The 13,533-nt window shown below is 37.6% G+C and overlaps 2 protein-coding genes across 6 annotated transcripts in view; one reads left to right on the forward strand and one right to left on the reverse strand.

Moving 5' to 3' along the window:
• The window catches only part of LOC118279065 (uncharacterized), a 595,270-nt gene that overhangs the window by 174,708 nt on the left and 407,029 nt on the right, over positions 1–13,533 (forward strand). The gene's annotated exons all lie outside the window — the stretch shown is intronic.
• Positions 1–13,533, reverse strand: part of LOC118279192 (uncharacterized) — a 63,381-nt gene that overhangs the window by 18,638 nt on the left and 31,210 nt on the right. Inside the window, exons 13-15 of one of the 2 annotated variants that reach the window (XM_050698386.1) lie at positions 12,080–12,303; positions 11,332–11,518; positions 10,395–10,541 (exon numbers count right to left, since the gene is read on the reverse strand). In XM_050698386.1, the coding sequence (XP_050554343.1) occupies positions 10,398–10,541; positions 11,332–11,518; positions 12,080–12,303 (555 nt within the window). In that variant the 3' untranslated portion in view covers positions 10,395–10,397. Of the gene's footprint in view, positions 1–10,394; positions 10,542–10,823; positions 10,943–11,331; positions 11,519–12,079; positions 12,304–13,533 lie in introns of those variants that run through there. The other variant, XM_050698387.1, reaches the window with a different exon arrangement.

A 13,533-nucleotide genomic window follows, 5' to 3' on the forward strand; every position in this document is an offset into this window, starting at 1 on the left:
CGGGGTGGTTTTTAGTCAGTAAGAGTCTGACATTCTCTCTCGTCTCGCTCAAAGCGGGAGAACTCAGTTGGATGATTTGGCTCCCATAAAAAAAAACGCAAATAAAATTTCAATATCTTATTTCTTTTAATATTATTTTTTAATTGATAAGTCGTTATTGTATTAAATTACGACAGCTGAAGGGTTGCCAACATAATATTTTTTAATTAATTTAATCAAAATAATTAAAGTGTTCCTCGTAAAATGATGATGTATGGCCATTATTAAGAAAAAACATTTAAGCAATTTTATTTATAAGAAAAAATATTATATCTTCCGCAATTATTATTTTATATGTAGGTAATTTATTGATATAATAAAATTTCATATAATTTATCGTGTTATAATTACCCATATTTTATGTAGTTTCTACCGACTTAGTTTAAAGTTTAGTATCTTGTCTAGTTTACTAACTGATAACAAACTCGAGTTAAATTAATCTATGTATAAGTGAGTACGTACTTATATAAAATGTACAAATTATTATAAACAAAGCATTTGTTTTAGAGTTTAAATACTAGCTGTTATCCGCGACTTCGTCCTTGTAGAAAAGACAATGACTTTCTACAGAATTGGGACATTTGATTTTAAGTCCCGTCAAAATCGGTCCAGCCATTTCAGAGATTAACCAGAACAAACAGATAGACAAAAATTGTAAAACCTAATGTTATTTTGGTATAAGTATCGTATGTATATTCATGTGTATGTAGTAAAAAGCGGTTATTCCTGTGGGTTATTCCAACATTACAAACAGACACTCGAATTTTATTTATTAGCCTAGAAGTTTAGACTAGATAATAAGCATTTAAAATAGTTTTAAGTACTTCAACTTTCATCGATACTAAATAAACATTAGGAAATATACAATTACCTAAATACATATGTTTGTTTGCATTGAATATACTCCGAAATTACTGAACCGATTTAAAAAAATGCTTACACCATTATAAAGCTTACTTTTCAAGAAGTCATGAGCTACATTTTAGACCTACATACATAACTTCACGCCTGTCTCCCATGGGGGTAGGCAGAGACAATGGACCGCTAATTGCTACTACGTTTCTTACATACCTCTTTCTAGACCTACTCGATAATAAATCTACTAAATTCTACGGGCGAAGTCGCAGACGGAAATATGGTTTACAATGTAGACTAGTAAGTGCGCGGGCGCTGCATATCCTGTACTTACAAAATAACTACCCACTCATATTTAGGTGTAACCCGAACTGAGTCTTGCACAAGTGGCGTGTTGAAGGGAAGTCTATCTACACGTTTAAATAGGTAAGTAGGTAGGACATATATACTTGTTAATTGGCAACAGTCTATCATTAAGATAGACTTTGTTGCATCGAAATAGAGCATGTTTTCGGTTAAATATTTTAAGATGTATATCAGCTGTTTGCGTCGAACAAGCTAGATTTTTCTTCTTCAGACAAAAAGTATTAAAAAACAATAAGGTAGATGACTAGGTAATTTTTATTGTAATGTCTGTCTTGTAAATTATTAGACACGTATTTTTTTATTACCCGACTGCGCCAGAAGGAGGGTTATGTTTTTCGAGTGTATGTACGTATGTATGTATGTATGTATGTATGTATGTATGTATGTATGTATGTATGTATAATTGTTTGGCACGCTCTACAGCCTAAACGGCTTGATGGATTTTGACTTGAGAGGTGTCGTCAGATTCGTATTTACTGTGAGAGTGACACTGAGTATATCAAAATAATAAAAAAACAAAATGGCGGATTTTTGGCGCCAAATTCGAATATTTCTCACTCTCTAGCCTAAACGACTTGATGGATTTTGACTTGAGAGGTGTCGTTAGATTCGTATTTACTGTGAGAGTGACACTAAATATATCAAAATAATAAAAAAAATAAAATGGCGGATTTTTGGCGCCAAATTCGAATATTTCTCACTCTCTAGCCTGAACGACTTGATGGATTTCCGCTTGATAGGGGTCGTTTGATTCGTATTGACTGGGAGAGTGACACTAGATATATTAAAATACAAAAATAATAAAACTAAAAAAAAATTAAATAAAAAAAGGTAATTTAAAAAACTAAAAAACCCGACTGCGTTACTTTATAATATTAAAATGAAAAACCCTAAAACAAGAAAGTCATCGGAAAATTTAAGCAGTCGGGACCCATTCTAGAAAGCCAGCCGTATGTACCCATATTTAGAATGGGTCCCGACTGCTTAAATTTTCCGATGACTTTCTTGTTTTAGGGTTTTTTCATTTTAATATTATAAAGTAACGCAGTCGGGTTTTTTAGTTTTTTAAATTACCTTTTTTTATTTTCTTACGGAAACAAATATTTTCGAAGATATATTAATTTAAAATATCGCGTGACATCAGTTCTACGTACGTTTTATACGTAGAAATTAACAGAGGGAAAGATGTTGTGAATAAATAAACTGAGAAGAAATGTAAGATACAAAGCACACAAAACACAAATTTCATAAATACAAAAGGAGCAGACATTGTCTCGAAATGGGTATTGATAACATAGTCACACTCATAACAACAACAGTATCAAAAGTTAATTAAATATTTGTTACCAGATGAAAGAACTATTGAAACACTATAGATAGGTACTCTACTTGTCTATAACCGTCTCGGAAGCTCTCAACAAGTCAATAGATGTTTAAGATCGAACTTTTCAAGTGCATTGACACCACTTAAAGTGAATCAGAGAGTTCGTGCGGCCAGTGAGCATCCTCTGCCCATATACAAACTGATTGCTTCAACGCCCGAAGCTATTAGCTATTATCGCCAATCTTGATCCAAGCTTTCTTATACGAATTACGTATTTTCACTAACATGCCATAAGGTCGCTTTTCCCATGAAATACAGATGCAATATTTTTTGTTAGTGTGTTTGGTGTTTTTTCATCGCGTTGTCTGAAAGCGTTTTTTGTTGTCGTTCAATTTGTTGGCAGACGTGTAAAAAATTGTCTTAGTGTAATTGACACTGCATTGTTTGGAAAATCCTAAACAAAACTATTATTAGACATGCTGTATTGTATTTAGGAATGAGTTTATTATCATTATCAAAAATCGTGCATTTTTTGAGACTGGTACACCCAATTATTGCTACATAGTCCTTTGATGATACACGAATGAAACGCAGTACGCTAGATCGAAACAAATTGATTGCTGTCAAACCTTTTCCAATGACTTCTCCCGCCTTGGGCGAGGCGAGAGGGAGTGTCAGACTCTTACTCACTACCGAGGCAATCGACGAAACTAAAATCTACTTATATTTTTTTTAAACGTTGCACCACATTAGGATTTTCTCCTGGGTCGTGCGGTTACAAACATACAAGTTCACATACACATGACACCCAGATCCGAAACAACAATTTGTGGATCACACAAAGAGTTGCTCCGAGCGGGAATCGAACCCGCTACACGTTGCACCCAGTTGCCTATTCACAGCGCCAACCGTGCAGTCATTATACTAGGTAAAGTAGACTGACAAAATGTTTTAATAGGCACCAAACGGCCTGTTTTTAAATTAGGAACACTTAGCTGTTGCCCTAAAGAGGTTCTACACTCATACGCACCTTTTTAGGTGTTAGACCGCATTCAAACGTATTAGGCAGTAGATGCAATTAAGAATTTCGTGCTAAGTACGTATTGATGTAATCTCAGTGCCTAAAGTTATGGGAATAAAGGCCAGTTACACTATTTAGATAGTCTTACTATTCACAGAGTAAATAAAAATAAAACTGCTTTATACTTATAAGCACAAACGCATAGTATAAGTAGTAAGTAACCAAACCGAATCAAATTTTTATGAGACCAAAGGGCAAATATTTCGCTTCGAGCAAAACAAGAATCCCGCAAATCGGTCCAGAAACCTTGGCTCCATCGATGTATAAACATAAAAAAAGTACTGACCGAATTGAAAAGTTGGTTAAAAATTGCTGCCGTCACGATTAATGCGAAAGTAAAGTTCGTTTCATTGTTAACTATCAATGTTTTAAGTACTCCACCGCGTTCCTACTCCTGCTCTTTGCGCCGGCGCCCCGGCAACCCGTTACGTCTTCCGCGAATCCAGTTTTACATATTGGAATAAGAATTTTGTCATAAGTTCCATAGAAAACTAGCGGACCCGACAGACGTTGTCTTGTCTACACGTCTAAACTTTTTTTAATAAGCTAAAACATTCTGGACCATTTTGATGAAAATTATTATTCAAATGTGACAATATCTAACGTCATTAATATTTGACACTGCGATGATAGCGCCGTCTGTCGTATTAAATGTAAAACATTCCAAAATCAACAACTACTAATTAATTAAAAATGAATTAAAAAAACATTGTCCAGCGGACAAAATTGTGAATCTAAACCATTCTCAGATCCCCTTGAACACACACAAAAAAATTCATCAAAATCGGTCCAGTCGTTTAAGAGAAGTTCAGTGACATACACACGTACAGAAGAATTATATATATAAAGATGTATCTCTAGTAAGCTAATCTATCGACAGATGGTTGAAGGTGATGGAGACCGATCGTAAGTCACTATTTTAAATTGGAAGGTAACGTCGCGACGTGGACAGGTCGTAAACATTAGAGCTATCATTTTTAATGGTCACTCAAACACAAGGAACAGAGGTGCTCTGTTCCTGGTCTGTTTTTATACGTTTAACCACTGACCACCTGTTTTTATACGAGGTCCAAAAATAACAATGTGTCGTAAATGTTTAAGTGTGGGAGAGCCATGCTTCGGCACGAATGGGCCGGCTCGACCAGAGTGATAACACGGCCTCATAGAAAACCGACGTGAAACAACGCTTGCGTTGTGTAAGTGAGGTTACTGGAGACCCAATTACCACCTTTCCCAATCTTCCCAATCCCCGATTCCCCAACAACCCTTAAATTCCTAACCCCAAAAGGCCGGCAACGCACTTGTAACGCTTCTGGTGTTTTGGGTATCCATGGGCGGCGGCGATTGCTTACCATCAGGTGATCCATCTGCTCGTTTACCGGCTTATACTCTTTTGAAAAAGTTTCCATATAAAATGTTGTACTAAAGAATGTCAAACTAAATATTGTATTTTAGGTCGATGATGATGGAAAAATTAGGGCCTCTTACCACACCCTGGTAAACAACAACACAACAAGCTGTACATAACCAGTTTATCATGACCTCGCTTTGTATGATCTTTCCTCACATTCACCGGTCAGATTATACTGGTTGTGTACAGCTTCACATGTTACCGTGTGTACACAACTGATGTTACTATCTTATCATACATAGGTACCTTAGTTTTATAGTTGCCATGGTAACCTTGGCCCTTTTTATGAGCACAATGATGTCATTGACGGAGAAAAGAAGTTTTATTTAATACCAGGACTTATACTAAAATGTTTACAACATGACAACATAGCATCATGTCTATTTTTAATTGTAGTTTGATAGAAGTTATTAGTTAGAGGCATGGCAGTGGCCCGGCCAAGTCGAGCGCGAAGTAATCATTGCCGTACCATCCTTTACTGAAATCATTGTATTTGCAGGCACTTATTTTAGAAGCTTTGAATAAGACCAGAATGCAGAAATTTGCATCATGGATGATGCAAATTTCTGCGTTCTGGTCTATAAGCTATAAAAACATACATAAAACCCAAAATTTTAAGTAAGAATTCAAGGTAATTTAGTTCCAAATTTAACCGAATTCTTTCATGTGAGTGAGGTTACTGGAGGCTCATTTGCCGCTTCCCAATTCCCACTTCCCCAACAACCCTTAAATTCTTAACCCCCAAAGGGCCGGCAACACACTTGTAACGCCTCTGGTGTTTCGGGTGTCCATGGGCGGCGGCGATTCTTTACCATCAGGTAATCTGACTGATCGTTTACTGGCTTAGACCTTAAAAAAGGTATTTGTACTACCACAAAAACATAGTATCATTTTAACTAATTGTAAACAGCCAGTATTGTTATTTCATCTGTGGCCACTAAAACAAAATGTTTCAATTTTTCTTCTCATTTAATCAAATCTACCAACAAATTATATTTTGTTAAGGCAGGCTGTAATACTAGAATAGAATATGTAACAAAAAATAACCCAAGGTCTCCTAAAACCAGGTTCAGAAAAACCCAAATAAAAATAATCTTAATAAATATCAGCACGCCAAAGTTACTAGGAAATATCAATTAGACAGCTAGACTTGCGACTGAGTAGTAATAAAATATACGAGTGGAATCACTGCAAGTGACATTGTCGGGTGTAACTGTCAACATGTCTGTCTGTTTGTCGGCACGAGACGACCATGAAGCTGTTTTGATTGGGAGTCCAGCGGTCACTCCTCCTAGAGCGATAATATTTAAGCGATATCGCTTTAAATTGCGAATGTTAAGATGTGATACGCTTTGGTGGCCACCAGGGACTTTAAAAATGGAAAATAAAAGTTGTCATTTTAATTATTTGGGAATGTCTATGGTCTATGTACAGGTAAGATCTACAGTAGCTTCTGAAAATGTGTTAAAAATATTATACCATCAAAAACATTGTGTAAAAAAGCCTCTCACACCTCAGTTTTCCTATCGTAAAATTTAAACTCCGAATTCTTAAAAAAAAAAAACAAACATAATGTATAGTAAACAGATAAATATTGATACACGTCTAATGCCCTTAAAATAATTCTAGAACTTTTCTGGTTTGCGCAAAAACTTCGTTTAAACAACACCGTAATACGAAATGTATTGTTCCTTATCGCTTCACCGAAGTTAATACAAAGACACATATCGCTTCCAATGGACGCCGGTCCTCAGACCCCGTTAGATCATTTGCAACGCAACGCAACAAAATTGATTGGACAATAAAAGCACACGACGACTGAATATTAAATGCACAAGTATAGCACCAACAATGTATTACTAGGTACCCTTGACAATACTAGACGATGGCATTCCTAATTTTAATGACGTCACAACAGATAACAATGCTTGGCTTATTGGTTACTAGTAGTTTTAAACTTGAAGTTTTTTTTAACGAACAGACAGATCATCCTATGGTAAGCGATCAACTCCGCCCGAAGATACCAGTAACACTTGAGAAATTATATATAATCTGTAGGACTTTAGGTTTTGTTTTTTTTTTTTTTTAATTATCCAATGACTTCTCCCGGCTTAGGCGCAGGGGTCGAGTGTCAGATTCTTACTGACTAAAAACTACCCCGTTCCTACTCCTGCGTTTCGAGCCGGTAAACCCGCTAGATAGTCCGCAGCTCCAGATGCGTCTGCAGGGTAAGGGGCAGTTTCAACTATGTCTGTCTTCCTCTCCTAAACCTTGGTCCTCCTTATCTACGTATTAAAATGTTATACGACAAAAAAAACGTGTCAAATATTTTTTCGTTACTTAACTGATGTACTAATTCGATTGTTCATTTTCTCACCCCGTCATTATCCATAAAGTAGGTATATGGCTAAAGTCAAAGTCAAAGCATTATTTCAATTAATCCTAAATTAGGCACTTTTGAAACGTCAAATTGTATTGTCCGTCAGTGAAGCTAGGCGTTCGTTCCAAAGTGTTGCTTCGAATGGAGAAGAACGAGCAAGAAACTCTATCGTTACTCAGTTAACCCAACTGATGGACTAATTCGATTTTTCATTTTCTTACCCCGTCATCATCCCTACTACAGTAGGTACATGGCTAGCCTCACTCTCGAACCCGGTAGTACTACAGTCTGGTTTATTCTCTTAACAACCACTTCACATTGATCTTGGCCTATGCACAAATAGCTTGCAATTTGTCTCACTCAGACACAACTAATCTAATCTCAATCTCGGCGTCCACTCGTAACAATTAAGAGTAAAATTAACGATGTCTTCTAATTGAGACGTCCCAGCTGAATACTGTTGTTATTCATTTGTTTGGTCGCGTCTAGCTTGATGAATGACTTCATTGACTGGTCGTAAGTTCATGGGTTCAGTGTCGATGACTTTGAAATACGGGAGTCAGGAAAACATTGTTTAACTGTGTAAATTTTTTTAGAGGGGGGGGGAATCATCCAATGATTTCTTTCTGATTTATTATGGTTATATTAAGAACAGATTCTTACTTACTAAAAACCACCCCGTTTCTTCTCTTGCCCCGGTAATCCGCTAGGTAAAGCGCAGCTCTGGTACAATAACTATCGTGAGGTATACTACAATAATTGAAAGTATCGGCTATCTCACGTAATTGATTGAAAAAAGCTCTACCAGTTTCAAATAACAGCGGGACTCTTCCTCATGAGATGCGAGCGTGGCAACGTCTTATAGCTTACATAGCAGTAGGCTGAAATTACATAGAAGATCTTTTCTCAGTAACCTATTTATGTGAGTAAATCGTTACTTTTAATTTAAGACAAAATAGTTATTACCAACGTATTATGGTGGTTGGCATTTTGCACATATTAATGTATGTAAAGCCCACTTTAAGGTCAGTTTTGTGTCCTAATTTAAAAGGTGAACCTAATTTCAAACACCATTTTGAATTACCTATGTGCCTAAGAATTTTTGGCGTTGGTCAAAATTATATATGGTCGAATTGTCATTATTTTCCATTCCGAGAACAATAGTTTATGAAATATATACTCAAATAAACTTATATGGAAAATAATTAGGACTTATTTTTTAACGAACAATAGGCAGTGAGAACCTAATGTCATAATTACTAACTTTAGGTGCGCAAGTAAATAAAATGACATTATAAGTTTGTTCAAACTACCCTAAAAAGATCGTGAGTTAGGGGTCGATAGGAGTGACTGATTTATTAATCTACAGCCGAATTACAAGCTCGGTATATTTTCAATGTTACTGATACTCATTGTAACGTATAAGCGTTCCATTTATTAACATAAGGAGCACTAAGTGAAAGGATATTATCGAAATTCATCCGCTAGACGGGATAAACTACCACTTGTTGCTTTATAAAAGTATTCTAACGAGATACCGTGGCCCCGGAACGCAAAAACTGAAGGAACGAGGTGGGTTTTAGTCAGTTAAAGTCTGACACTCCCTTCCGTTCCACCCAGAGCGGGAGAGGTCATTTGATGATTTCCCATCCTTAAAAAAAAGACTTTGTATGACAACTTTCAGTCGTCTCTTTAACATACATAATAACATACATAATTATGTACATACATGCATAACATTAATAACATCACGCCTTTAAATCCCTATTTTGTGTTAACACTACCCATACAAACAGCTAAAAGGAAACAAGTGAAGAGACGAAATTTGTCCGCATCCATTTTCACCTAAATTCTTAACGAATGAGATTTACTTTTTATTATCAGGTCAACCTAATAGCCTTACATGTACGTATAACTCGTAGAATTTTCTTTCAACTCCTAACCGTTGAGGAGTTGTACCTTCCATCATCAGCTCATTCACATGGGATGATGACTATCAGACGCAAATACTTAAACAGATCTATGATTGTCAAAAACGTAATTGCCTGTAAATTTGCAGGTTTGCCCTTGATTTCCCTGGAATACCATCATCAGATCCTGACTAGGTAACAACGGGACCAACTTGAAAGTATACTCTACCGGAAGGTGGAAGAAAAAGCCCTGTCGAGATCATTAAAAAACGCTATATAACCGAATTACACGTGGGCGAAGCCGCGGGCGGAAAGCTAGTCTAATATATGTAAAGTCCACTTCTAGGCCAGTCTTGTGTCCTAATTTAAAGGTGAACCTAATTTCAAACACCATTTTGAATTGTTATGTTCCTAAGAATTTTTGGCGTTGGTCAAAATTATATATGGTCGAATTGTCTTTATTTTCCATTCCGAGAACAATAGGTTATGAAATATGGACTTAAATAATTTTATATGGAAAATAATTAGGACTTATTTTGAAACAAACAATAGGCAGTGATAACCTAATGTCATAATTACTAACTTTAGGTGCGCAAGTAAGGTAAAATAAAATTATAGTTGTTAACTAACTAAAAAGATCTTAGTTAGCCGTCTAGGAATTTAAAAATAATAATCTACAGACAGATTACAAGTTTAGTGTATTTTCAATGTTACTCATATTCATACTTCATAGTAAGAGTAGTAGCGCCATCTGTTAGCCACTATGGAGAACTTATTGAAAAAATATTATTGTTTTATCCGTCAGATGTCGCTATTTGTAACTTTAAAAGTATTCAGCGGTATAAATGCGATGTTTTATAGCATACACATTGAAAACAAATCATATTATTATTGTTCTATGTTTCTTATGATTATTCTCTATTTTTTCATCCATCCTCTTTATGTCTTATTTCATTATTTTCTCCCCATACCAAAAGTAGTGCCTTCCGTTGGTAAAAAATAATTATGTAAAGTAAAGAATAACTTACCGTTCATTGGAACCCGAACACGAGTATAAGTATAGGCACGGCGATGACGCAGAATATGTAGATGGAGGTCCTTGGCTCACACTCCGAGATGATGAGGAACTGCTCGTTCCACAGCGAGTCGTTGTTCCTTAGGGGGACTTCCAGCACCACCGTGCGCGCCACGTCGTAGTTTTATTCTAGTACGTTTTACTGTAGCTATTCTAGTACGTTTTACTGTAGCTATTCTAGTATATTCTATAGTCTATCAGCTCTCACCTTCTGCGTGGAGAATATGTCCAATGGCAGGTCGCAGCGCTGCGTGGAGTTGGTGCACTCGCGCAGCGCCGTGCGCGCCACGTCGTAGCTATTCTAGTACATTTTACTGTAGCTATTCTAGTACATTTTACTGTAGCTATTCTAGTACATTTTACTGTAGCTATTCTAATGGCATTTTACTGTAGCTGTTCTAGTACATTTTACTGTAGCTATTCTAGTACATTTTACTGTAGCTATTCTAGTACATTTTACTGTAGCTATTCTAGTATATTCTATAGTCTCCCAGCCCTCACCTTTTGCGTGGAGAATATGTCCAGCGGCAGGTCGCAGCGCTGCGTGGAGTTGGTGCACTCGCGCAGCGCCGTGCGCGCCACGTCGTAGCTATTCTAGTACATTTTACTGTAGCTATTCTAGTACATTTTACTGTAGCTATTCTAGTACATTTTACTGTAGCTATTCTAGTACATTTTACTGTAGCTATTCTAGTATATTCTATAGTCTCTCAGCCCTCACCTTCTGCGTGGAGAATATGTCCAATGGCAGGTCGCAGCGCTGCGTGGAGTTGGTGCACTCGCGCAGCGCCGTGCGCGCCACGTCGTAGCTATTCTAGTACATTTTACTGTAGCTATTCTAGTACATTTTACTGTAGCTATTCTAGTATATTCTATAGTCTCTCAGCCCTCACCTTCTGCGTGGAGAATATGTCCAATGGCAGGTCGCAGCGCTGCGTGGAGTTGGTGCACTCGCGCAGCGCCGTGCGCGCCACGTCGTAGCGCGTCTTCTGCAGCTCGAACCGCGCGCGGATGTAGTTGCGCTGCACCTCGTTCTCAGAGTTGAAGACAAAGAAGTAGTAGCCGTTCGCTGGGACCCTGGAATTCAACGTAATAATTATGTAATTTCCATATTTTAGTTTAAGTAACTAGGTAAGTTTATTGTCCTACACTGAGAATTGCTACTATTGAGGGAGAGAGAGAAAATTTTCTAAAAATCCCAAACCCGGGTAGCTTATTTCTTAGCCAATGCGAGAATTTTTTTTTAACGAGGGAAAATCATATTTGGATTTCTCTCCGCCATGGGATGAGGCGAGGGACTATATCAGACTCTTACTGACTAAAAACCACCTTGGGCCTACTCCTGCTTCGAGCCAGTAGTTTCGGTAACCCCTTAGGTTGTCCACAACCGACCGAACCTAAAACCCCCGTCTTAGCAGTCACTGCCTCAGCTACTTGACTAACGAAAGTCACCATTCTGACAGTCTATTTCAAGTCTCTCTATTAGGGTGTCGAGCAACTAGCCTCACAGACGGACAGACAAACTGACAAACCATTTATCTGTTTTTGTTCCAAAGTACCTGGTAAAAAGCTTAATGGAAATAAATACTTTGCTTTGATTTTTGACTTAAATCTTTCCTCTTTTCTTCCAACACTCACCTATAAGTAAGAGCATTAGCCTTAGCAGCGGCGAACGCTTCACTCTCGGAGGCATTTCTAAAGCAGTGGCGATGTGGAGTGAGAGGGAGGTTGAGGATGAGACCCTCGCACTCTAACAGAGCCTCCTCGCTGCTGGAGAAAGAGGACCAGAACTCCGAGTTACTCATGTCGAGGGGAGTCGTCTCGTTGACCAGCTGGTGGTGGTCGGCGTAGCCGTCTGCGTCCTGGAATTAATGGGTAGGGATGGTTAGTGACATTTATTGATGACTCATTTGGGTTGATGTAGCGACAGTGGAAAGTATTAATATTAGAAACGAGTAATTTTTAGTGTTGATTTTAAATCTGAAACTACAAACACACTCCATTACGTGTGGCGAGATATTTGAGACTGTTAGTAATACCATTTGTTTAGGGGTAAAGATGTACGAGGTGTGTTCAAAAAGTGTCGCGAATTTTGAATTTTCGCGGGACGTATATTCGAATTTCGATTTTTTTATGGCGTTATGTTGGTACTCATGTCTCTCACTTATGCCGACACTTTCTTTTATCCATGTGCCGACAAGCTCGGCCATTTTGAATGTTGAGTTAATTGTTGACAGCTGCTTTGCTTGCTCATGTTTTAGTTCGTCTACAATTTTTACCTACTCAAAAAAAATTAACAAAGAACCTTTGTGTAAAACGAAATTAAGTGCGCGGATGCATTCTGAATGTTTGCTGTGGCATACTGAGAAGCTACCTTGGACCGAAGCAACGTTTATCGATGGTACAAAATGTTCTCAGAAATGTTTCTCTCTCTCGAGAAGATGTGAACGACGAAGAGCGTGCCGGACGCCCGAGCACTTCAACAACAGACGAAAAAATTAATGAAGTGGAGAAAATGGTATTGGCCAATCGTCGAATCACCGTTAGAGAAGTTGCTGAGGACCTAAACATATCGATTGGCTCGTGCCATTCGATTTTTATCAATGATTTGGGCATGAGACGGGTCGCCGCGAAATTCGTACCAAAATTGCTCAATTGCCCCTGCTCACACATCGTTGCTTGTGCGCGACTTTTTGGCCAAAAACAACACACTAATGATGCCGCAGCCACCGTATTCCCCAGATCTGGCCCCCTGTGACTTTTTCTTGTTCCCTAAACTGAAGAGGCCCATGAAAGGACGACGTTACGCTACGCTTGACGAGATAAAGACGGCATCGAAGGAGGAGCTGAACAAGATAAAAAAAAATGATTTTTTGAAGTGCTTCGAAGATTGGAAAAACCGTTGGCACAAGTGTATAATATCTCATGAGGATTACTTTGAATTGGACAAAATAGATATTCATGAATAAATAAATAATTTTTGAAAAAACACAAAATTCGAGATACTTTTTGAACACACCTCGTATATAGGTTGGAGGGTTTTTTTTATGGAATAGTTGCCAAACGAGTAGACGGGTCATCTGATGGTAAGC

The sequence above is a fragment of the Spodoptera frugiperda genome, chromosome 14 (genome assembly GCF_023101765.2).
Source record: "Spodoptera frugiperda isolate SF20-4 chromosome 14, AGI-APGP_CSIRO_Sfru_2.0, whole genome shotgun sequence".
Classification (NCBI taxonomy): Eukaryota; Metazoa; Arthropoda; class Insecta; order Lepidoptera; family Noctuidae; genus Spodoptera; species Spodoptera frugiperda.